The 24,522-nt window shown below is 32.6% G+C and overlaps 1 protein-coding gene across 5 annotated transcripts in view; it reads right to left on the bottom strand.

Annotated features, from left to right (window-relative positions):
* The window catches only part of NELF-B (negative elongation factor B), a 41,406-nt gene that overhangs the window by 4,436 nt on the left and 12,448 nt on the right, over positions 1-24,522 (bottom strand). For all 5 annotated transcript variants that reach the window (XM_076488585.1, XM_076488586.1, XM_076488582.1 and 2 more), the window contains 3 exons: positions 23,310-23,412; positions 17,500-17,595; positions 4,207-4,266 (listed from right to left, as the gene is read on the bottom strand). In XM_076488585.1, coding sequence (XP_076344700.1) covers positions 4,207-4,266; positions 17,500-17,595; positions 23,310-23,412 — 259 coding nt within the window. The remainder of the gene's footprint in view (positions 1-4,206; positions 4,267-17,499; positions 17,596-23,309; positions 23,413-24,522) is intronic.

Here is a 24,522-nt window from a genome sequence, read left to right as displayed (position 1 = left end):
ACAGACTGTGTTGTACATCTGTATGAAGCAAAACACCACGATGAATACCTACAAGCAGTTGTGTGGAGAAACCCATCTCAACAGTGGGCATATCTGGCATATAGGTCTTATAGTGCAAAATTTAAGAACAAGTATACTTGGTCAGGCAACATTCACCATAAAATGGGATCCTAAAACTCAAAAAAGTGCCTCTAAAAGAAAATGTGGAAAAAATAAAATAACACTTATCTACTTACAGCACAAACTGTCAGAAGGAGGAGAATGAAAAGTCACAGAACAAGAAACAGCCAGATGAGGAAGATAATAATCAGTGAAGATATAGAGAGTGGTCCACATACTAGCACAAGTGATGTCCTTTGACAGATGATGGAAAAGATCAAGCTGGGATACAGTAAAATAATGGATTTGATGTGACGAGATACAGATAGGACTATGAATTTTGGGTGAAAGGGAAAGAATAAGCCAGTTGATGTAGATGACAAATCTAGCCTGTATGGAGAATAGAAGAAAAGTTAAAGGACTGGGAGAAATTTCATGAAGTAAACAAAGGGAACCACAGAAGAAAATAGAATGTGCCATGTAACAGTGGAAAGCACTGACTGTATATAGGAGGTAAGTAGGGTTGGAACAGTTATAAAAGTGTGGTATGAAGAAAAAGGAGATAGGTGTGAGAGCAGGATTCCCTCCCATGTGGTTGAAGATTTAGGCAGCAAAAACAACCAGGGAAACGGACCACATAGGAATAGTGAAATAAGGTGCAGTAGACATCAGTGGTGAACACAAGATCAACAATGTCTGCTCACCAACAGAAGGAAAAAAAAGGTTTGTATAGAAAGTGTGTAGTGGGAGAAGCAAAAGAGGAGAGGCTGTAAATTCACAGTTCCAAAGTTCTCAATTGAAAGGGAAAGTTGAACCTGTCTCACTGGAGAACTTTACAACACCCCAAGATGAATTAGATATTGTACTGAGGTGAGAAGAGACTTCTCCACCTGCACCAACCCAAGCAATTTATTTTGGAAAAAACTGAGTATGAAGGGCAGTTAGCATATGAGTCCTGCTAGAAGTAGCCAATCATCCTTGTTATAGTAGAAATGATGATCCTGAGAAAGAAAAAGATGGGCAAATGCCTGCACCACCTGAAGAAAAAGTAAAGAGCCTAGGTAAGCCTGAACAAAAGAGCAACTAGCTGAAACACACACCCCTAATGGACAAAACAAAGATAATATCTAGATGTAGGGCAGATGGGAATGTGCAGGTATGTATCCCATACATCATCCTTTGTCATCCACAGACAAAGATTTAAAACCCAATGAAAGGCAAAGTGTGACTTCATGATGAAACAAGGGATGACCAAGAAGAAGTTGAAAGACAAAAGATTGATAACAGGGGGATCATTTTTGATCTTCCTGGAGCTGATAGACAGGAATAAATATCCAAAACAAAGGTATCCTCTGTATATTGAGATTCCTGCAAAACAAGTCCCAAACTGCCCCTAAAAGCTGCAAGCAGGAATTGGTTCATTAGGACCCAGACCCCGAACTCAGTCACTGAGATCTTCTATTATTCCTAGAATGGTGCCCCAGAAATACACGAGGCCAGAAACTGGTTAGGGAGAGAAAGAAAGTGGGTGAGACATAGAAACAGGTTCAGTAGGTGGTGGGAGAAAAAGGAGGTCAAGCAAGAAAGAGAGGCATGCAACAGTGTATCAGTGTTCAAAAAGTCAGGAATGCCTCCTAAAACCTCCTGCTGCAGAAAATGAACCATATACAAATAACACAATGAAGAAGGAGGCAAACACTCTCTAAACAAAAGGGCTTTCCAAGCAACATCAAAGGAGCCACGTGTGCTAAGAAAAGGCAGAAGAGGAAATAGACATACCAGAGTGAAAAATCTGAGATTCTGAGCCAAATTCAGGAAGACTGAAACTGTAAAAGGGAAAACCAAAGTATTGGGATTCAAATTGCATAAAGGGACAAACAATCTGAATGATTCTGAGTTGAAATAGAGAAACAGAATGAAGATATACTAAAGCATGTATATCCAGAGGGTATGGGATCACATAGCACAATGTCTTCTGAATGTAACTAGACACCAAATCAATTACAATATCCAGTGAGAGAGGAAATACTAGACTGAAGAGGGCAGGTAAGGAATTGTATGAAATAGGAGACAAGCAAAAATTATAACATACCTGATTGATTAAGTCAACAATAGGAGGAGGCTTGGGCACCTCTCTCAAAATGAAACAAAACTGTAAAGTATAGGCAGAAGGAAGAAACAGACTGTCCAAATCCTAATTACCATGTTCAGGCACACCTGCACACGATACGAGAGGACAATCATCAGGTGATAGCAGAAGACTGCATAATGATAACCACCTCTCTTAAAACCAGAGCTGTTACTTCTTGAGCTGAAAAAACTTACTCTAAAGCTACTAAAGTGAGAGGAATATCAGCTGCAATAATAACAACAGTGGTGGTTGTGACTTGTAACTACAATACTATGACAAACAAATCTCATTGCAAAAAGGAGAACTGAAGATATAAAAGGAATTCAATAAAGTGAAAACTAAAAAACAGTATGACTTGAAAAAATTTGAAAAAATAGTCCTTCAACAATATTCAAAACATGAGGAAGACAAATGAAAGAACTATTCAAGGACAACAATCAGTAGAAACGCATTGTACTAGTAGTGTAACTGTCAACTCAGAAATGATTTTGGGTTTCACAGAATACAAAACACCAATGATAATAGAAGTTGTGCTGCACTCTTATTGGTGGAATAGTGTGCATAATCATTTGCATGATAGCATATAGATGTCTCACGTGAATACACGCAACAGCTGGGAGTATAAGACAAGTAGCAAGCAAAGACTTAAGTACAAAGAGGGCAGTATAAGTTAAGGAAAGCTACTTGTGAAAGAGGTAAGACATCATATTGGAATATTAAAATACTGGTAGCATTATACAAACGTAATGATTTGTATATGTTTGTGTGTGTGTGATTAATAAATGTAAATTCTGCTCCCCAAACAAATCTCAACTTTTAGTCAGGCTGTAAATAACAAACTTTTACACTTTGTACAATAAAAATGGGTTTAAGAAAATAAACTGAATTTTGATAAAATAACAAAATACAAATTCAATGTAACACAAACTGACATTATACAATTTTAGTCTATCAATATTTATAACAAAACACTTATATATAACTACATATTCTATATGTTACTACATTATTTTAAAACAGTCCCTCTAACTGATTACAGAACAGATACACAACCTCAATGTTACTGTACTATTTTAGTTTCTTGTCTTTCAATATTTATAACACTTATATACAACTACATAACTTGTATTATTTCAAATCATCTCATTTGATACAATGACAAGAAAACGAAGACGTGACTTTACAACCTGATGTTATCATACCATTATAAACACAGTTTCTCACACACAGAACTCTGTGTAAGCCTGTTGATTTATATTTAGAAGAGAAAATATAACACATGGATAAGTAATTTAAACAAAAAAGGTTAAGATTGATATTTCTTTTCAATTAATCACTTACTGTAAAGAATCATCTTTAACGTCTTTAATCAAGTTTCACAAAATTCCAATTTACCAGATAACAAATTTAGAACTAATTTTTAATTTGTTTTCAAAGTTGAGCAGTTATCTCTAGAAATCCAAACAAAAGCTGTACTATCTCCAGGTATATGACTGATAGCTGTTTTTAAACCCTGTAAAAAGTTTCTTTTGATACCATTTAATATACCTTCGTGAAACTTGGTAACTTTTCAATAATAGTAAGACTGCATAAAAAAACATGTTACAAAGTTTAGATATTCAAAAATTAAATAATTATTATTGAATTTTAATACTGCCATAAAAACTAAACTGCTAAACACTATTAATAAATAGACCTGAACTTATTAACCAATTACTTTTCTGGAAGCTTTCCAAATTCATAATGTAAAAATAACAGTACTAAATGATGATATATTTATCAACTGAAAATTATACCAACAAAGTTCATTTTATGAATTGTAATAAGATAATACTTGAAAACTCTTTAGTGTCTCACAAACTTGCACAAAATTAGATTAAAAATATGAAAATATCACTAACTTTTAAAATTTGAACAGATGACTAAAACACTTTACAAGTGTTCATACACAGTTTAAGAATGCATATATCAATTACCTGGTCATCCACCATCAGGGACATAACTGCTGGAAGAAATTTAGTTGCTACTTGTACATCCTGTAAAGAAATGATCACATAAAACAAGTGTTAAAATATGCTTCTTGGAGAACAAACTAAGACACACATTAAGTGTAGAAATAAAATTCAGCTTTCAAGGAACTTTAAACAAAAGAGACTGTAACAGATTTGAAGACTCTACGAACTCTATCACTTGAAGTATTTATGACAATGTTTTTATCATCATCATACTTGTTTTTTGTTTATTATTAGTAGGTATGCTTTCAGTATGGAAATATGAAAGTTGTCTCAGTATTGGTTTTTTATAGACTGCATCTGCCAGGAGTGTGGTGATAGCAGATGAAGTCTATAAAATCTAATACTGAGACAACTTTCATATTTCCATACCAAAAGCACACCTAAAACTAATAACTACACTCCTGGCAGATACAGTGTATAAAAACTAATACTAAGACAACATTCATATTTCCATACTAAAAGTACACCTAATAATAATAAACAAAAAGCAAGTATCAACAATTTATATTTTCAATTCAGTATTATTTGTATGAAAGTGCCACAGAGCAAATGTTTTTATACATCAACAAAACAATATTTTTAAACACTTCTTAAAGTTTTACAGTCAATTATATTGGATTGAAAAACTACAGTCTTAACACACACATGCAGACCAACAGAAACAGGAAAAATTTTCTAAATTTCATAAAGACAAGAAGGGTTCAACATGCAATTAACCTAGCTAGGTTAGAGTAACATAAAAAGTTTTAATGCTAAAGAAATATTTAAAAAATTGAAAAACAAAATCAAAACTATAAAAACTGAGTTACTTTAGATTTAAACAATGTTATCCCTACTTTGGCAAATCACTGTAATTATATTAGTCAGAGCCAGAGTAGTGTTAACATTTGACTCTCTTCTTTCAAAACATTTCATATTATCATAGCTAGATAGGTTTTCTTTTTATAAATCCCCATTTGTCTTATAAAATTAAACATTATTTCAATTATAATTGTTTCCTTTTTATTATTAATATTTTTCTGCACCAGTAATACAAAGATTGTGGTGCATGTATACTGATTCAATTATATTATTCATTTGGATAAATCCACCCTCAAATATAGTGATCAGCCCAAAGTTGTGCACCACCCATTTTATAGATACACACTAACTAGTACTCTTTTTGCTACACAAAAGGAATAACTGGACACCAAACAGAAGAATTCTCCAAAATAATAAGGTTTATGATTTTGTCTGTAAGCTACTCAGGAAAGAAAATCATTTACTTACATGAAAATTTGATTTAAGAAGATTTTGTTTTACTAAACCAATACTGTGAGATAGTCATTATTCATATTCAGACATCTGTATATGGTTTTAAAATAACCATTTTCTTTCATCATGATCTGTACTATCAGTTATTATGGTACTTATGTTTAAGTTATAGCAGTATGTAATCACTGTGTATAAATATCTTGTAAATGTAAACAAACAAGTGGAATGTTTTAATTATAGCAGTATATAACCTCTGTGTATAGATATCTTGTAAATGTAAACAAACAGGTGGAATGTTTTAATTATAGCAGTATATAACCTCTGTGTATAGATATCTTGTAAATGTAAACAAACAGGTGGAATGTTTTAATTATAGCAGTATATAACCTCTGTGTATAGATATCTTGTAAATGTAAACAAACAGGTGGAATGTTTTAATTATAGCAGTATATAACCACTGTGTATAGATATCTTGTAAATGTAAACAAACAAGTGGAATGTTTTAATTATAGCAGTATATAACCTGTGTATAGATATCTTGTAAATGTAAACAAACAAGTGGAATGTTTTAATTATAGCAGTATATAACCGGTGTATAGATATCTTGTAAATGTAAACAAACAAGTGGAATATTTTAATTATAGCAGTATATAACCTCTGTGTATAGATATCTTGTAAATGTAAACAAACAGGTGGAATGTTTTAATTATAGCAGTATACAATCACCGTGTATAGATATCTTGTAAATGTAAACAAACAGGTGGGATGTTTTAATTATAGCAGTATATAACCACTGTGTATAGATATCTTGTAAATGTAAACAAACAGGTGGAATGTTTTAGTTATAGCAGTATATAACCACTGTGTATAGATATCTTGTAAATGTAAACAAACAGGTGGGATGTTTTAATTATAGCAGTATACAATCACTGTGTATAGATATCTTGTAAATGTAAACAAACAGGTGGGATGTTTTAATTATAGCAGTATACAATCACTGTGTATAGATATCTTGTAAATGTAAACAAACAGGTGGGATGTTTTAATTGTAGCAGTATATAACCACTGTGTATAGATATCTTGTAAATACAAACAAACAAGTGGAATGTTTTAATTATAGCAGTATACAATCACCGTGTATAGATATCTTGTAAATGTAAACAAACAGGTGGGATGTTTTAATTATAGCAGTATACAATCACTGTGTATAGATATCTTGTAAATGTAAACAAACAGGTGGAATGTTTTAATTATAGCAGTATATAACCTCTGTGTATAGATATCTTGTAAATACAAACAAACAAGTGGAATGTTTTAATTATAGCAGTATATAACCTCTGTGTATAGATATCTTGTACATGCAAACAAACAAGTGGAATGTTTTAATTAGAGCAGTATATAACCACTGTGTATAGATATCTTGTAAATGTAAACAAACAGGTGGGATGTTTTAATTATAGCAGTATATAACCACTGTGTATAGATATCTTGTAAATGTAAACATACAAGTGGAATGTTTTAATTATAGCAGTATATAACCACTGTGTATAGATATCTTGTACATGCAAACAAACAAGTGGAATGTTTTAATTATAGCAGTATATAACCACTGTGTATAGATATCTTGTAAATGTAAACAAACAAGTGGAATGTTTTAATTATAGCAGTATATAACCTGTGTATAGATATCTTGTAAATGTAAACAAACAAGTGGAATGTTTTAATTATAGCAGTATATAACCTGTGTATAGATATCTTGTAAATGTAAACAAACAAGTGGAATATTTTAATTATAGCAGTATATAACCTCTGTGTATAGATATCTTGTAAATGTAAACAAACAGGTGGAATGTTTTAATTATAGCAGTATACAATCACCGTGTATAGATATCTTGTAAATGTAAACAAACAGGTGGGATGTTTTAATTATAGCAGTATATAACCACTGTGTATAGATATCTTGTAAATGTAAACAAACAGGTGGAATGTTTTAGTTATAGCAGTATATAACCACTGTGTATAGATATCTTGTAAATGTAAACAAACAGGTGGAATGTTTTAATTATAGCAGTATACAATCACTGTGTATAGATATCTTGTAAATGTAAACAAACAGGTGGGATGTTTTAATTATAGCAGTATACAATCACTGTGTATAGATATCTTGTAAATGTAAACAAACAGGTGGGATGTTTTAATTGTAGCAGTATACAATCACTGTGTATAGATATCTTGTAAATGTAAACAAACAGGTGGGATGTTTTAATTGTAGCAGTATATAACCACTGTGTATAGATATCTTGTAAATACAAACAAACAAGTGGAATGTTTTAATTATAGCAGTATATAACCTCTGTGTATAGATATCTTGTACATGCAAACAAACAAGTGGAATGTTTTAATTAGAGCAGTATATAACCACTGTGTATAGATATCTTGTACATGCAAACAAACAAGTGGAATGTTTTAATTGGAGCAGTATATAACCACTGTGTATAGATATCTTGTAAATGTAAACAAACAGGTGGTATGTTTTAATTAGAGCAGTATATAACCACTGTGTATAGATATCTTGTAAATGTAAACAGACAAGTGGAATGTTTTAATTATAGCAGTATATAACCACTGTGTATAGATATCTTGTAAATACAAACAAACAAGTGGAATGTTTTAATTAGAGCAGTATATAACCACTGTGTATAGATATCTTGTAAATGCAAACAAACAGGTGGGATGTTTTAATTATAGCAGTATATAACCACTGTGTATAGATATCTTGTAAATGCAAACAAACAGGTGGGATGTTTTAATTATAGCAGTATATAACCTCTGTGTATAGATATCTTGTACATGCAAACAAACAAGTGGAATGTTTTAATTAGAGCAGTATATAACCACTGTGTATAGATATCTTGTAAATGCAAACAAACAGGTGGGATGTTTTAATTAGAGCAGTATATAACCACTGTGTATAGATATCTTGTAAATGTAAACATACAAGTGGAATGTTTTAATTATAGCAGTATATAACCACTGTGTATAGATATCTTGTACATGCAAACAAACAAGTGGAATGTTTTAATTATAGCAGTATATAACCACTGTGTATAGATATCTTGTAAATGTAAACAAACAGGTGGAATGTTTTAATTATAGCAGTATATAACCTGTGTATAGATATCTTGTAAATGTAAACAAACAAGTGGAATGTTTTAATTATAGCAGTATATAACCTGTGTATAGATATCTTGTAAATGTAAACAAACAAGTGGAATATTTTAATTATAGCAGTATATAACCTCTGTGTATAGATATCTTGTAAATGTAAACAAACAGGTGGAATGTTTTAATTATAGCAGTATACAATCACCGTGTATAGATATCTTGTAAATGTAAACAAACAGGTGGGATGTTTTAATTATAGCAGTATATAACCACTGTGTATAGAGATCTTGTAAATGTAAACAAACAGGTGGAATGTTTTAGTTATAGCAGTATATAACCACTGTGTATAGATATCTTGTAAATGTAAACAAACAGGTGGGATGTTTTAATTATAGCAGTATACAATCACTGTGTATAGATATCTTGTAAATGTAAACAAACAGGTGGGATGTATTAATTATAGCAGTATACAATCACTGTGTATAGATATCTTGTAAATGTAAACAAACAGGTGGGATGTTTTAATTGTAGCAGTATATAACCACTGTGTATAGATATCTTGTAAATGTAAACAAACAGGTGGGATGTATTAATTATAGCAGTATACAATCACTGTGTATAGATATCTTGTAAATGTAAACAAACAAGTGAAATGTTTTAATTATAGCAGTATATAACCACTGTGTATAGATATCTTGTAAATACAAACAAACAAGTGGAATGTTTTAATTATAGCAGTATATAACCTCTGTGTATAGATATCTTGTACATGCAAACAAACAAGTGGAATGTTTTAATTAGAGCAGTATATAACCACTGTGTATAGATATCTTGTACATGCAAACAAACAAGTGGAATGTTTTAATTGGAGCAGTATATAACCACTGTGTATAGATATCTTGTAAATGTAAACAAACAGGTGGTATGTTTTAATTAGAGCAGTATATAACCACTGTGTATAGATATCTTGTAAATGTAAACAGACAAGTGGAATGTTTTAATTATAGCAGTATATAACCACTGTGTATAGATATCTTGTAAATACAAACAAACAAGTGGAATGTTTTAATTAGAGCAGTATATAACCACTGTGTATAGATATCTTGTAAATGCAAACAAACAGGTGGGATGTTTTAATTATAGCAGTATATAACCACTGTGTATAGATATCTTGTAAATGCAAACAAACAGGTGGGATGTTTTAATTATAGCAGTATATAACCTCTGTGTATAGATATCTTGTACATGCAAACAAACAAGTGGAATGTTTTAATTAGAGCAGTATATAACCACTGTGTATAGATATCTTGTAAATGCAAACAAACAGGTGGGATGTTTTAATTAGAGCAGTATATAACCACTGTGTATAGATATCTTGTAAATACAAACAAACAAGTGGAATGTTTTAATTATAGCAGTATATAACCTCTGTGTATAGATATCTTGTAAATGCAAACAAACAAGTGGAATGTTTTAATTAGAGCAGTATATAACCTCTGTGTATAGATATCTTGTACATGCAAACAAACAGGTGGGATGTTTTAATTAGAGCAGTATATAACCACTGTGTATAGATATCTTGTAAATGTAAACAAACAAGTGGAATATTTTAATTATAGCAGTATATAACCACTGTGTATAGATATCTTGTAAATGTAAACAGACAAGTGGAATGTTTTATTTAGAGCAGTATATAACCACTGTGTATAGATATCTTGTAAATGTAAACAAACAGATGGGATGTTTTAATTATAGCAGTATATAACCTCTGTGTATAGATATCTTGTAAATGCAAACAAACAAGTGGAATGTTTTAATTAGAGCAGTATATAACCTCTGTGTCTAGATATCTTGTAAATGTAAACAAACAAGTGGGATGTTTTAATTATATCAGTATATAACCACTGTGTATAGATATCTTGTAAATGTAAACAAACAAGTGGAATGTTTTAATTATAGCAGTATATAACCACTGTGAATAGATATCTTGTAAATGTAAACAAACAGGTGGGATGTTTTAATTATAGCAGTATACAATCACTGTGTATAGATATCTTGTAAATGTAAACAAACAAGTGGGATGTTTTAATTATAGCAGTATATAACCACTGTGTATAGATATCTTGTAAATGTAAACAAACAGGTGGAATGTTTTAATTATAGCAGTATATAACCACTGTGAATAGATATCTTGTAAATGTAAACAAACAGGTGGGATGTTTTAATTATAGCAGTATACAATCACTGTGTATAGATATCTTGTAAATGTAAACAAACAGGTGGGATGTTTTAATTATAGCAGTATATAACCACTGTGTATAGATATCTTGTAAATGTAAACAAACAAGTGGAATGTTTTAATTATAGCAGTATATATAATAACTGTATAGAGATATTCATAATGACAAAACACCAACTTGAAGTAAAAATGTATAACAGGATGGTTGGTATGTTTTACACAAGCATAAAGTAAAATTAAATAAATATAACTTAAAACAGTTTTAACTACTTAAAGACTGTATGAGTCCAGGACCAGTCACTAGTCTCTTAATTTTCTCATAACACAGATATTCAACCACCTTACAAAAAACATGGAAGAAGTTATAATTTTGCTATACTGAAAATTTATTTCTGACAGGTAATGACCTCCTTTCACATACATATATAGCAACTTTTGTTCAGTGGTACCTCCTATATACATAACATTCGCCTTAGAAACCCAACCTACCTTATGATCTATGTGGTTCATAGTGTTTTTGCATATAAATTGTCACGTTACAACCTTCCAATATGTGTGTGATACAGCTTTCTGACCCATGACTCCTTCTACTCAATTCTACTTAACTTTTACTTTGAGATTAGGAAGAAAACAAACACTATTTTTAAGTGGATAGTGTGAGAAAAAGCAAGTACCTACTGAAAATAAATTATAACTACCAATACAGTATCATACCTCTGCTCAAACGTATAGCTAGAATCCCACATATCCCTGGTTAAGAGACTTGTGTGAGGGATATAGATAACTATTTTAGAAATCATCTGAAGAATAACCAAGAAATATGAACATGTAGTTTGCATGTGTGGTCCTCCATCACTTCTGTACCTGGAATACTCTTTGCCCTGTATGTGAATAGATGTTACATATACAGGCAGAAAATGAGAAGCACATTCAAATAAGGGAAGTACACTGGGCAGCTTTAAACCGAAATCACAGAAATGAATGTAGGATCTCAATCCACAAACAGGAAGGTGGGGAAAATAAAATGGATATGCCCCATGATGTAGAGCAGTTAGGGCTCATTAGACCATCCCCAATAAGTCAACTCTAATCTAAAATCAGATGGCACCTGTCACACATTATCTTGCTCATGGTAGAAGGGTCCATGCCATTTTCATTTTAAGTTGAGTAGAATGACAGAGACAATTTTCTTATTGATTTACAAAACATTCCACGTGTACAAATTCACATCCATAAAAAAAAAATCATCTGGTTACCTCATGTTCAAATGACTGTAGGGAGGAATGTGACAATGTAGCAGTTCACATGAAATCCAAAACTAACTGGAATTATTCCACAAAGGTAATGAAAACCCTGAGGTGGAGCACTAGAGGAACATTTACCCAATGTAACATCATCCTCCAGATAGGAACACATAGATATTGATGCACATGAGTGCTCAACCTTAACCTCCAGGATCCACCAATTTATAACACATGTGAACAACACCCTTTGGATAAGACTGCACAGACACTAGAGAACCACTGCACAGAGGAAGACTGCATGTGACAAAACCCCTAAACCAAGGTAGGATAAGGAATCATGATCAACACTTGTTTGAGTATTTATGTTGGTTGGTTAGCTCCAATCTAAAGGTATTCACTAGGAACTGAAATCTAGATGATGATAGATTGAGAAATATCAATCAGAGGGGTGAAATGAAATATACATCCCATCTCAGCAACCTGCATTACTGGCCAGGGGTATACATCAAGATTGTTAAAATCAGCCACCCATACAACCTTTCTTAAGTTACCTTGTGCACAGATGCTAGAACACATCTATCAACAACAGCACTTGCCATGTAACCATAATCTGTAGGGTAATCAGACTGAAGACAATGCAACACCAGTCTGGAACCCACTGCATGGGGTTGGAGTGACTGAGTTACTAGGTGGAAATAATATACCTCAGTATGTCTCACAGTTGGCAGAATTTGGTCTGATTAGTAGTATACCTTGCAACTGAGTGGAAACCTAGACTTAAAAGGAACATTCCCCTGGAAAGAAAGTAATAAATAGGAAAAAAATAATTTACAAAGACACAGGTATATCAATAAAATAAATATGAAAAGAGATAAAAAATATATCCACAAAGTATTAGTAATACTATGTGGAAGCCTTTAAATAAACTTCAAAAGTTTGAAATTAAAAACTTGGTAAAAAACAAAACAAATAGTGCACAAACTGTAAAAACTAAACAAAAAGGTTAGGTATTAATTTAAAAATTTAAGAAAATATTATATGAAAACCAAAACAATGTTAAACACAGCTGCACTCAATAACTACCAAGTGAGAAGTAATAGTTAGGTAGAATAGAGTCACGTGCCATGTGCTGGTAGAGGGTTGTTGATATGAATTGTGAATCAGGTGGATTGTGGGAATTTCAATGCTTATGACACATGGCAATACTTTGCATACAGAGGGAAGCACTCAAAGAGAATAGCTATGTGTATATGTAAGGAAACATATTTTATGAAATATTTGTTACATTTTGTCAACATTCCCTCTAAATTGTTTTTCTGTTGTGTGGACTACATATGCCTCTTAAAACTATTTATATGTTCCTAGGCAGTTTTAGTTAATTTTAAAAGCTAAACAACGTTTTTTTTTGAGCAGCTATAAGCTGCAATATTATCTTGGACATGGTATTATTCATATTGTAGATCCATATTTTCTACATGAAAATATTACCCAGTAACTTGTAATTCACCTTTCTTTGATTTTTGATACCTGTAAAGTTTCTGAAGGCCATGAATATACACAGCTTAGAGAGAGACCACTGACTAATTTATAAAATTTGAGTTAGTATACACATCAGTTTTTAAATAACAATAAAAATATTACCATTCAACTCAAACTGTTTTGGTGCACATGAGAAAGTTTAATTTTATATAATTAATTAAATTCAAACAAGTTTAAAGGATTGATTATATAGCATTAAACTTTCTCATGTGCACCAAAAAAAAACGTTTGAGTTGAAAGGTAATAATTTTATTGTTATTTAAAAACGGTTTGAATGTAACACATTACAACATTTATTAAAATATTTTTTGTTTATACCATTTAATACAGCATTAAAATCTTAGTTAATAATCCATATTTTAATAATTTTAAGTTCTTAATTCTGCAAGGCAATATTAAAAAAACTAAATTTCCCCTGGTGTGATACATTTTCTTTAGGTATCTTTTCATCTAAAATGTTAAAAATTAAACATAAGTTACTCACTATAAAACTGTCATTGCTCAAAGAAGCAATAATTGCCTCAATTTTGATTTTGTTACAAATCTACCAAATTTAACATCAGATGCCTCCTGTCGTATCCTCTCTTTTAGGATGTTAACCCTTTCATTATGGTTTAGATAGAATCCACCCAGTTCATAACCACACAGGCATCCATGAGAGTAATTATACAATGATTTTTGATACTATATGCATATGTTTACAATATTTTGTAGGTTGTTAGTAAACATTACAGTGCTTTCATACACGAAATATCAGTTTTTTAAATTAAATATTAAGATATTTACAGATTTTCTTATCAATTTTTTCTTTCACAACATTGACTAGACAACATGCAGAGTAATTTTTATTTTAAGATAAAAATACTTTTATGAAAAAAAATCCTCAAATTTCACAAATGAAATATTTTTAACATTTCATTTTATCTGTTATTTTCACTATCAAATTAGAATTTCTGCATGTGTTTGACAGATTTGCAATCTCGTAACCACCATAAAAAATTAGGAAATGAGAATTATTTGATAGATTGTTTAGGCAGAGTATTCATGATGAAACTTTGTAGAATGGACAGCAACTGTCTGTTGTGGAGACACAAGTGTAGAGGACAACGTTTCAAAAGTTTTCCGATTTTCGTTTTCACATCAAATCCCAGGATATCATGGTCAGTTTTGATGTCACCGGCCTATTTGCTAATGTTCCAACCACAGAAACCCTTCACATCACCAGACAACAACTGCTGAATGACAACTCTCTACCACACAGAACAGATATGAAAATAGATGCCATAAGGGAACTAACAACCATTTGCCTACAATCAACCTATTTCCAATATTATGAGAAAATCAATGAACAAACAGATGGTCTAGCCATGGGATCACCACTCTCTCCAATCCTAGCAGACATTTTCATGGAAGACTTTGAAGAAAGAGCCCTTTCATCCACATCTATAAAATCAAGTTTCTACAGACGTTATGTCGACGACACCTCCGTTATTTGGTTCCATGGTCATGAAAACTTACCAGCCTTCTTAGAACATCTCAATTCTGTAGACAAAAGAATCCACTTCCCTATGGAAATAGAGGAACAAAACAGCAAACGAGTAAGACAAATCACCACAACTGTGCACAGAAAACCCACCCACATAGACAGATGCCTACACTTCCTGTCCTATCATACAACCTCGATAAAACGTGGTATAATCCAATGTCTAAACAAGAGAGTAGAAAACATTTGTGATAAGACATCCATCAAAGCAGAACACAAAAAGATCATAGAGAGTTTTAAACAAAATTGTTACACCTCCTCTTTCATCAAAAACTCCTTGAAGATCACAACAGAAAGTCACCACTGCTACCACCATTTACCAACCATACCTGCAACATTTCAATGAAAAACTGAAATGCAAAGCCAAAAATTTTCAACACAGAAGTCCGATGGAAATCCTACAATATCTTAAGGTCCATTCTGGTAAAAAAACTAAGAGCGACCTACCAAAGAGAATCTCAAAAACAACATCTAGGTGATTCCGTATTCCTGCAACTATACATACATTGAAGAAACAGGAAGAAAACTCACAACAAGAATACAAGAACATAACGATAGTACAAAACTCGATAGGAAGGCTAGTATCTGATGATTATGAAATAGTAGGGTTATTAACATTTATTTCATTAAGAAAAATTTAAGGAACATTCAGCACCTTGAATAGCTGATAGATGGAAATAAGACAACAGCATTTTTTCTGAGCCAATTAAAAAAAACTTGAGAAGATAAAAAACATTAAGGTTCCTAAGCCAGGTAATATTTCCCCAAAGGTAAGGTTTTGAAAAAAATTAAATATTAGATATTTAAGCTACTTCCCATTATTTTTTGTCAGTCCTTGAATAGAGGGCAGCTACCAGAAGAATTGGAGTTAGCAAATGAAACTCATCTTTTAAAAATTGTCCCAGTAACTATAGACTTACTTAATTTGTGGAAAGTCTGATAACAGATGCTTTGTGTGTTTTTCTTATAACGAAACTACATCGTGCTATCTGCTGAGCCCACCGAGAGTGATCTAAACCCTGATTTTAGTGTTGTAATTCCATAAATTAGAGTAAAAGTGTAGATTTTGTGATGATGAGAAACCCACTGTCTTATGTTAACTTGAAGATGACCTAAAAAGGTTGAATCATCATTCTCTATTTTATTTTAATAAAAGTTTTAATACCCATACCAGTTGTCTTGAGATACACAAAGTGTAGAATTGGTGTATCTTGATTTTCAGAAAACATTTGACAAGGTGTCTTATAAAAGGCTAGTAAAAATTAGATAGAAGAGTGACTGGATGGAAGAAAGCAAAGGATTGTAATAAATAGAGTTCGGTCAAACTGGATTAATATCACAAGTGGTTGACCTCAGGGATCAGTCTTACCATTGCTCTTTTTGATTTACATCAGTGATATACACGAAAGAATGGACAATAAATTACTTAAATTTACAGATGATATTAAGGTCTTAGGTGTTGCTGGTTGTAAAGGGGATACTGTTGATTTACAGAAAGATTTGGATCATTTAGTGAGTTGGGTTTAATAAATGGCAGATTGGTTTTAATTATAATAAATATAAGATAATGCATGTTGGTTATCATAATTTGAATTATAAGTATAATATGGATGAGAATAACATTAACAGTGTCATGAAAGAAAGAGATCTTGATGTAATAGTTGATCAGTATATAAAGCCATTTGAGCATTTTGTTTTTGCATGGTTGTATCTATAGAAATATTGAATATAAGTCTACAGAAGTCATAACGTTGTTGTATTCACTGGCTAAATTACATCTGGAATATTATGTTCAGTCTTGGGTTCCTTACCCGAGGAAAGACATTGAATTGTTGGAAACATTTCAGAAAAGGGTTACTAGAACGGTACCTGAAATGAGGAGAGGCTAATACCTCTCAAACTGTTTCCTCTTGAAAAAAGAAAAGTTGTGGGGATCTGATTGAGGTGCTTAAGATTGTAAAGGGAATTGATAATGTTGATGTATCATTTTTCATGCTTAAGTGTAAAGATAGTAGGACTAGGGGACACAAATACAAATTTTGGCAGCATATGAGTCATATTCAGCTAAAACAGTGATTGGCCTTTGGAATGAGTTGTCATTGAATGTTTTGAAGGTATTACACTTAGGTCAGTTTAAGAGAATGTTTGATAAGTATATTAATCATAAGAGCTGGCTTTAAGTTTTTGTTTATTTATTAATAGTTTCAGTTTAGAATATGGAACAACTACGATGAAAAAGTAGGTCCAATGTTAATTTACCAACAACTTACCAGCTTTGGCTCCTTGAATTGTTGAGTACTTATCATTCCCCAGGCTTGGAGACTTAGAGCCAACATTCGCAATAATAAGAGTAGAACTTGGTTGTCCTAAAACAATGAATAATTAAGCTGTTATCCTTTTTGTTAAACACAAAATACAAAGTCAAGAAACTGTAAATGGAACTTAAAAGACCACTATGCTGATAAAAGTTTAAATTTTTCCATACTCATACTTTAACTGATGAAAAATTCTTTTCTTTGCCCATCTAAGCATTGGTATGAGTTTTAACTCACTTGTTCCAGTCTACAAACCCCACTATTTCACCTTTAGATATTTTAATCTTGCACTCTCTATCTGCTTGAGATCATAAACCAAAATCCCAAATCCTCAGATTGAATGACAGGACAGAGCAACATCTTTTGACCTCAGAATTATGAGGAGAATGTAGAAAAAAACAAAGTTCAACCACTGCCACATAGATGTGACATTCTGCATGAAGAATTACATAAATAACCAGTGAAGTTAACATTTGAAATGCTTCATGGCATGCCACATAACAAATGGAAGAAAGATTAATTGGAAAGAAAGCTTTAAGTAAAATGACCCAAAATGTTCAAAAATGGCTGCAATAATGCATGGAGAACCACTATGATATTCAAATTAGGAACATGAAAAGGGCGACAAGGACAGATAGTCAGAAATTATTTTGAAAGTAAGAACAAAAACCAGCAATCAAAAACTTTTATCCTCTTAGAAAAAGAATAAGTAGCTGATTAGCCAGCCTTGAACAAAACAACAGATGAAGGTGCCAAATATATTTTAGACAACCATGTCCAAAACTGAATGTCATGTGGTACAGTGGGGTGCAATGGGTTAAACCTATACTTGAGAGACCACTTCCTATGATAAACTTCCAAGTAAGAGTGTTGAATGGAATGTGTTGATAAGGATGTCACTTGAGACATCAATCTCTGGTGTTACGTAATGGACCACATAAAAGCCAAATATGAACTTGAAGAATGGTGGCTGTTGGGTAAAAAATGTCTGACCAAAGTTGACGTAAGAGAAATGGGCAGAGAAAGGGGAAATGGTTGATACTTCTGAAGCTACTGGAGGAGTGAAAACTAGGGCCAATATGGTGCCACCACAAGAACTATATAGGACATGGATATTTATTTGTTTGTTCTTGAATTTTATGCAAAACTACACAAAGGCTAACTGCACTAACCATTCCTAATTTAGTAGTGTAAGAGTAGAGGGAAGGCAGCTAGTCATTACCACTCACTGTTAACTCTTGGGTTACTCTTTTACCAACTAATAGTGAGATTGACCATTACAGTATGAAACCCCCACAGCTGAAAGGGCAAGCACATTTGGTGTAATGAGGATTCAAATCCACAACCCTCAGATTACAAGTTTAGCGGCTTAACAATTTGGCCATGTCGGGCCGAACACGGAGTGAATCAGCATGTTGGATATACAATAATGTTTAGTGCAAGTATTATCATGTAGTTTATTTTGTTACAAGTGATATTTTAAAGTGAGTTTCACAGTTTAATAGAGATAAGGAGAACAATATCTTGTCAAAGGGTGTTCTAAAGAAATTGAACCTGTTTGTGTTGACTTTGATGAAAAGGAGAAAATTACAGGATATAAGTGCAGTAACGTATGACGTAGCATAAGAAAATGTTTCACTGACACCATTGTGATAAGAGTAGAGAAAAATAGTTTATCTTGTTAAATGGATTCTAAGGTAACTGAATCAGACTCTGTGAACTTTTGACAAGAAAAAGAGAGTTATTTAGTTTTAGATAAAAGTGTGATATCTTATAATTTAAAGACTTTTTTCAAATACATTTGACTTGTTTTGAATATATTGTTTAAAAAAAGTGGATTAAGTTCTTTCTGCTTACTGTTTGAATTTATCACTAACAAGCCAGAGACACCTACTATAGAAGAATCCTCAGCCCACACACATATGTAAAACCCCAACACAGTGCCATAAACTTGGAGAGTAGAATCAGAAAGAAAGTATAATGATGAAGACCCATCCACACCCAGCTGAAAGGGTAACGTACTGGAGAGCAGAAAAAACAGGAGCTGACCATTCTAGTGTGTGGTGACAACACTGATCTGTGATGTCTCTAGATTCATTACATGACAAGCAAGAATAACAATCTTGCATTTGTATGCCACAAGAAAACTTACTGTTTAAAAACACAGAAATCTGAAGTGAGAGCACCCTGCTATGAAATGTATGAGACTACTGCTGAAATGTCCAAATGAAGCATTACCCCTTTCCTTGGAACAATTCTAAAACCAGAGTCAAGTCATAGCTTGTTAAATTGCTAAAAATTCTAAGAGGCCAATGTGAAGAGAAGCTTCCTCTACTGTCCACAGTCTCTTGAATTCTATACTTTATATACTGGAATCTCAGTCCTGAAGAGAAGCATTTGTGAAAATATTTATCTCTGGCTGTAGAGATGGTAGAGGGACACCAACTATGGTGTGACTCCTATTCCACCACTAGCTAATATCCAAAAAAATGGAATCCAACAGTCTTACTAGATAATTCACAGCATTTATGATATGTTCCATTGGTTTTGTAATGATCACTGAAGAGTTCTAATGTGGGATCAACCTAAAGGAATGAATGATTCAAAGGCTGCTCACATCTCCAAAACAGAAAGAATTGTGCATGCTGGTGGAGAAGGAAACAACTATATTTGAAGAACCACTTGTTCCATGGTCTGAAGGAGTAAAGGAGAAGATTGGTTCCAGCTTAGTTTAGAATTAAAAAACATCCCTAAATGGATAAGGTAATGTGTGGAAATAAAAACAGTTTTCTACTTTTTGATAAGAAACCAAGTCCTTACAGCTTCTGATAACAGAGTTTGAGTATCCAGCTCTGTTGTCCATGTTATTCTTACTGTGAATGCAGAGGGAGGGTACATGGCATAAAAAGCTTTGAATACTCTGAAAAAAACATATGGAGCAGATGTAAGGCCAAATGGTAGAGTACAAAACTCTACTTTTACAATTTTTGTACATGAAATAATAATAACGTCTTGAACACTCAGCAATTGGAAAATGAAGGTAGGACCATCTGCTACATCAAACAGTCTGGGTGAAAAGAGTCATTGAAAGGGAAAGAAATGACTCCATTGTAAACTGAAGAGGCTGGAGAAAACAATTCATGTGAGAAAAGTTGATGACCTGTCACCAGTCACTCAGGGACTGCAGGAAGCACAACTTCTCTGAGACAGCTCAAGATCAGGATGAATACCATGTTGGTGGCAAAAGTGCATGCAAACAGTTCTAGGGTGAGAAAAGGTAAAACTGTCTGCTGTGATCCTCTTCAGTAAACAACTGAGGGCAATCTGTAGCTGTCATTCAGTAAACCTCATGCTCAACAATTAACATGAGATGTGGAAGTTGTCAACATAGAGACCGTTTGCAATTGTAGGGGGGAGATGTCCAGTGATGGCATTAATTTTTATAACGAAAAGTATGACACTCAAGACGCAGCCCTAAGGGATTCCTCATTCCTGCAGAAAAGAACAGAAAAGTGTCAAACCCACACAGACTTGGAATCACCAGGTTTGTTAAACAATGTTTAATAAGAAGAGGCAAATGGCCATGCAACCCATATGAGTCAAAAAATACAGAAATAAGATGTTGTTGGCTGAGAAAGGCTTCTCTGATTGACATTTCAAGCCGAATTAGGTGGTCCAAAGTGAAGCCCTGTTATTGGAACCCATACTGGGTGTGCAAGAGAAGGTCACCTGATTCAAAGAACCAAACAGTATGAGACTTGACCATGCCCTCTGAGATCTTAATGAGAGAGCTTGTCAAAGCAACTGGATGGAAGTTTGAGGGAATCTTGGGATCCTTCCCAGGCTTAGAAAAAGGGAGAACAATAGGATGGCACCAAGCATCATACTTAGATAGGTATATCTCCAATGGCCTTCGATCTCAAGGAGAATTTGGTATTTTGTGGTGAAGATGTTTCCACCAAAATGTCTCCAGAGCATAACATCTTTACTGATTTGGAAGAGCCAGCAAGCCACTCTAATCCCTTTTGAATAAAAAAAAGGAGACATCTGCCCAAAACTAACTTGGATAAGAAATGTATAATTATAAATCGAGGTACAGAATCCGATTGTGACAGTTACTGCATAATAGTCATCCATGCATGGTCATTTTCCAATAATCTGTGTTTTTAATTTTTTTTTTCTTGAATGGGGGTATATATAATAAAGACAATACATTTCAGTGCCCACTGATCCACCCACCATGGAGCCCTATGAGGGGACACACTATAATGCTAAATAAGGACATTGCAGCAATGCTAAGGTTTCATGAGCACTATACCCAAACACCAGCATCAGACACAATGCCCACAACACCTGCTGAGAACGTCCAACACTGGTACTTGGTTCACCTAAGCCCAAGTGAACCAGCCAACTGACCCTTGTGTGTGTGTGGTGGGGGGGCACCCCATGGCCACCTATCCCCAGGAATTCAAGGCCAAAATGGTGTGTTAGGGTTGGATCCCTCAACCACAATGATCCTCTCTTCTCCTTCATGAGTCACCACTAACAGCAAACATGTGGATGGATGTTTAGATCTCAGAGGGGGTAAACTGAAAGTACAGAAACTTCTCTGGGAGGTCCTGAACGATAATAACCCCAAACACTTGTCCAACCTGTGTAGAGATTACTCAGTTAAGAAAGAAGCGACTGAAGTCATTTAAATGATGAAAAGGCCATCACAGATCCCTAGTCTCAACCCAATTGAGCAGATCTGGGATCTGATGAAACAAAAACATAAATCAAAAGTTACTTCCAAAGAAACATTACTGGAATGTATTAGATACATTTAGAGTAAACTCCAAAGGACTCTTTGAGTAATTATGTTGTAACAGTGCCTGAAAGCCAGCCTGTTGTTATTATAACAAAAGTGGACACCCAAAATATTAACAGTTTTCGAACTCATGCTGTTCCACTGAGTTTCTGTTGTATTAAATATGAAGATTTATAAAATGCTGATGTTTCACACCTGTAATTTATATTACATTGTTCTTTGAAAGTAGCCTGAAATCTAATTTTTGATTTTGTCCTAACACATTTGCATAGTACTGCGTATTTCATAATAAAGAATACCATTGATAGACACCTCAAACTCAACATGTTAAAAGCAAGTATAAACTTTAATGATTCTGTTTGACATTATTACCTTAAAGTGACATTTTGATATACTACATCTACACAGCATCGTGTGTAATGCCTCACAAATATAAAGTTTATGATGAATTAATAACAAATTTATCTTAAATATACTGAAAAGATCAACATTTTGATATTCTGGTATATTTTATAACAGCATTAAAACACAAATTACGTGTAACATGAACACATCATTACCTAGGATGTAACAAAGTTCAACAAAAGTTGAGGATGTCTTGGTACACCTTTCAGAGTTGCAGCGAAATTCACAAGATGGCATTTATTGTAACCGAATATAAATTATGTACCTGACTAAGTGTAAGCTACAAATGCTGTGTGTCACACTACACTTAATAATATTAACATGTATAATTTATAATATACATAAAGACAAAAAATACAAAATCTATAACTTGAGACCTTTTAAAAGGTGGATATTTCTTTATTGGGGGAAAACATATATACTATGACCATTTTCACTCGTATATTAACATGTTTATGTACTATATAAATACTTACACACTATGACTATTGTCGCTTTTATATAGATACACATATAATATGACCTTTGTTACTTGTAAGAAATGACTAACCCTTGGCAAAGTTTCATTGTTGACAAGATGATGCAATATTTTCATGGCAGAAGTTGCCAAGAAATTCACAGCATAAGGGTCACAAAGAGTCATAGCAAGGTCGCTAAGAAGAAATATGTTAAAATGACTTAAAACATCAATATCATACTCAGTTGACCAAGGAAAATATACATGGTGACTAAAACTTGCTAAGATAATCAAAAAACATGAAACATACTACAACAGAAAATTTATTATTTACTGTTTAATTAAAATAGATAATGAACAAAATTAAAGAAAAAATAATATTTTCTACCATATAAAACTGTTAATTGTGACAGGTAAAGAAAGAAATAACATTTTATTTAGTATTAAACACTGCTAGTTATTAAGAAGGTGCAAACCCAATAACATTGGGATAATGAACTGTCTTTCTACTGGGCAAATATAAATTAATCTGTGAGTAAAAGAAAAGTTTATGATGACAGATTTGACTATACAATAAAGTTTTTGTTGCATTAATAGCTTGTTTTGTTAAGGGTCACTTTTTTATTTTATTTTATAAATTGTTAAGTTTCTGTTTTGTTTTCTTAATTTTATTATCTGTTTATTTGTTTACACTTTTTACTTCTAGAGTAGTTCTATAACAAAGAAAATGATAAATGTGACAAACATTGGAAATGCTAGGCTACACTAACTGAATTTGATAGATATATCTTAAAAAGCCTTCAGGAATCCTTTAGTAAACATATCTATTGTTAAAAAAGTAATTTTTGTAATGAAGTATTTCTACTACAGATCTATCTTTATTTCACTGAGTTAGTCTTAGTAAAAGATAATTTTTGGGCTAAGAATTAAACTATCATTTTTTTATCTTATTGTTTTCATATTTCGTTATCTCTTAGATGAATATCAAAATTTTTTTTGATCAAACTTATTTTATTTAATATATTCTCTATTCTAAGACTAACTATAGAAAAATCATAAATGTGCAGTGAAATACAAAATATGAAATATTCATTCTTGTCACTAACATATAGAACACACAGGAAATATCACATCAGAGACTTTAAGTTATTTAGTTGGTAAATTATAACTGAATCATACTCTAAGGCATTGTATTTAAAAGCAAGGAGGAAATATACTTGATGAATAGAACTTTAATCTCAGTAATAATACAAAGAAAGTCCTTTATTTTGGTCAGTTCATCAATACAAGGTCATACATTTTATTC

The sequence above is a fragment of the Tachypleus tridentatus genome, chromosome 2 (genome assembly GCF_004210375.1).
Source record: "Tachypleus tridentatus isolate NWPU-2018 chromosome 2, ASM421037v1, whole genome shotgun sequence".
Classification (NCBI taxonomy): Eukaryota; Metazoa; Arthropoda; class Merostomata; order Xiphosura; family Limulidae; genus Tachypleus; species Tachypleus tridentatus.
This window is presented reverse-complemented; position numbering and strand designations above follow the sequence as displayed.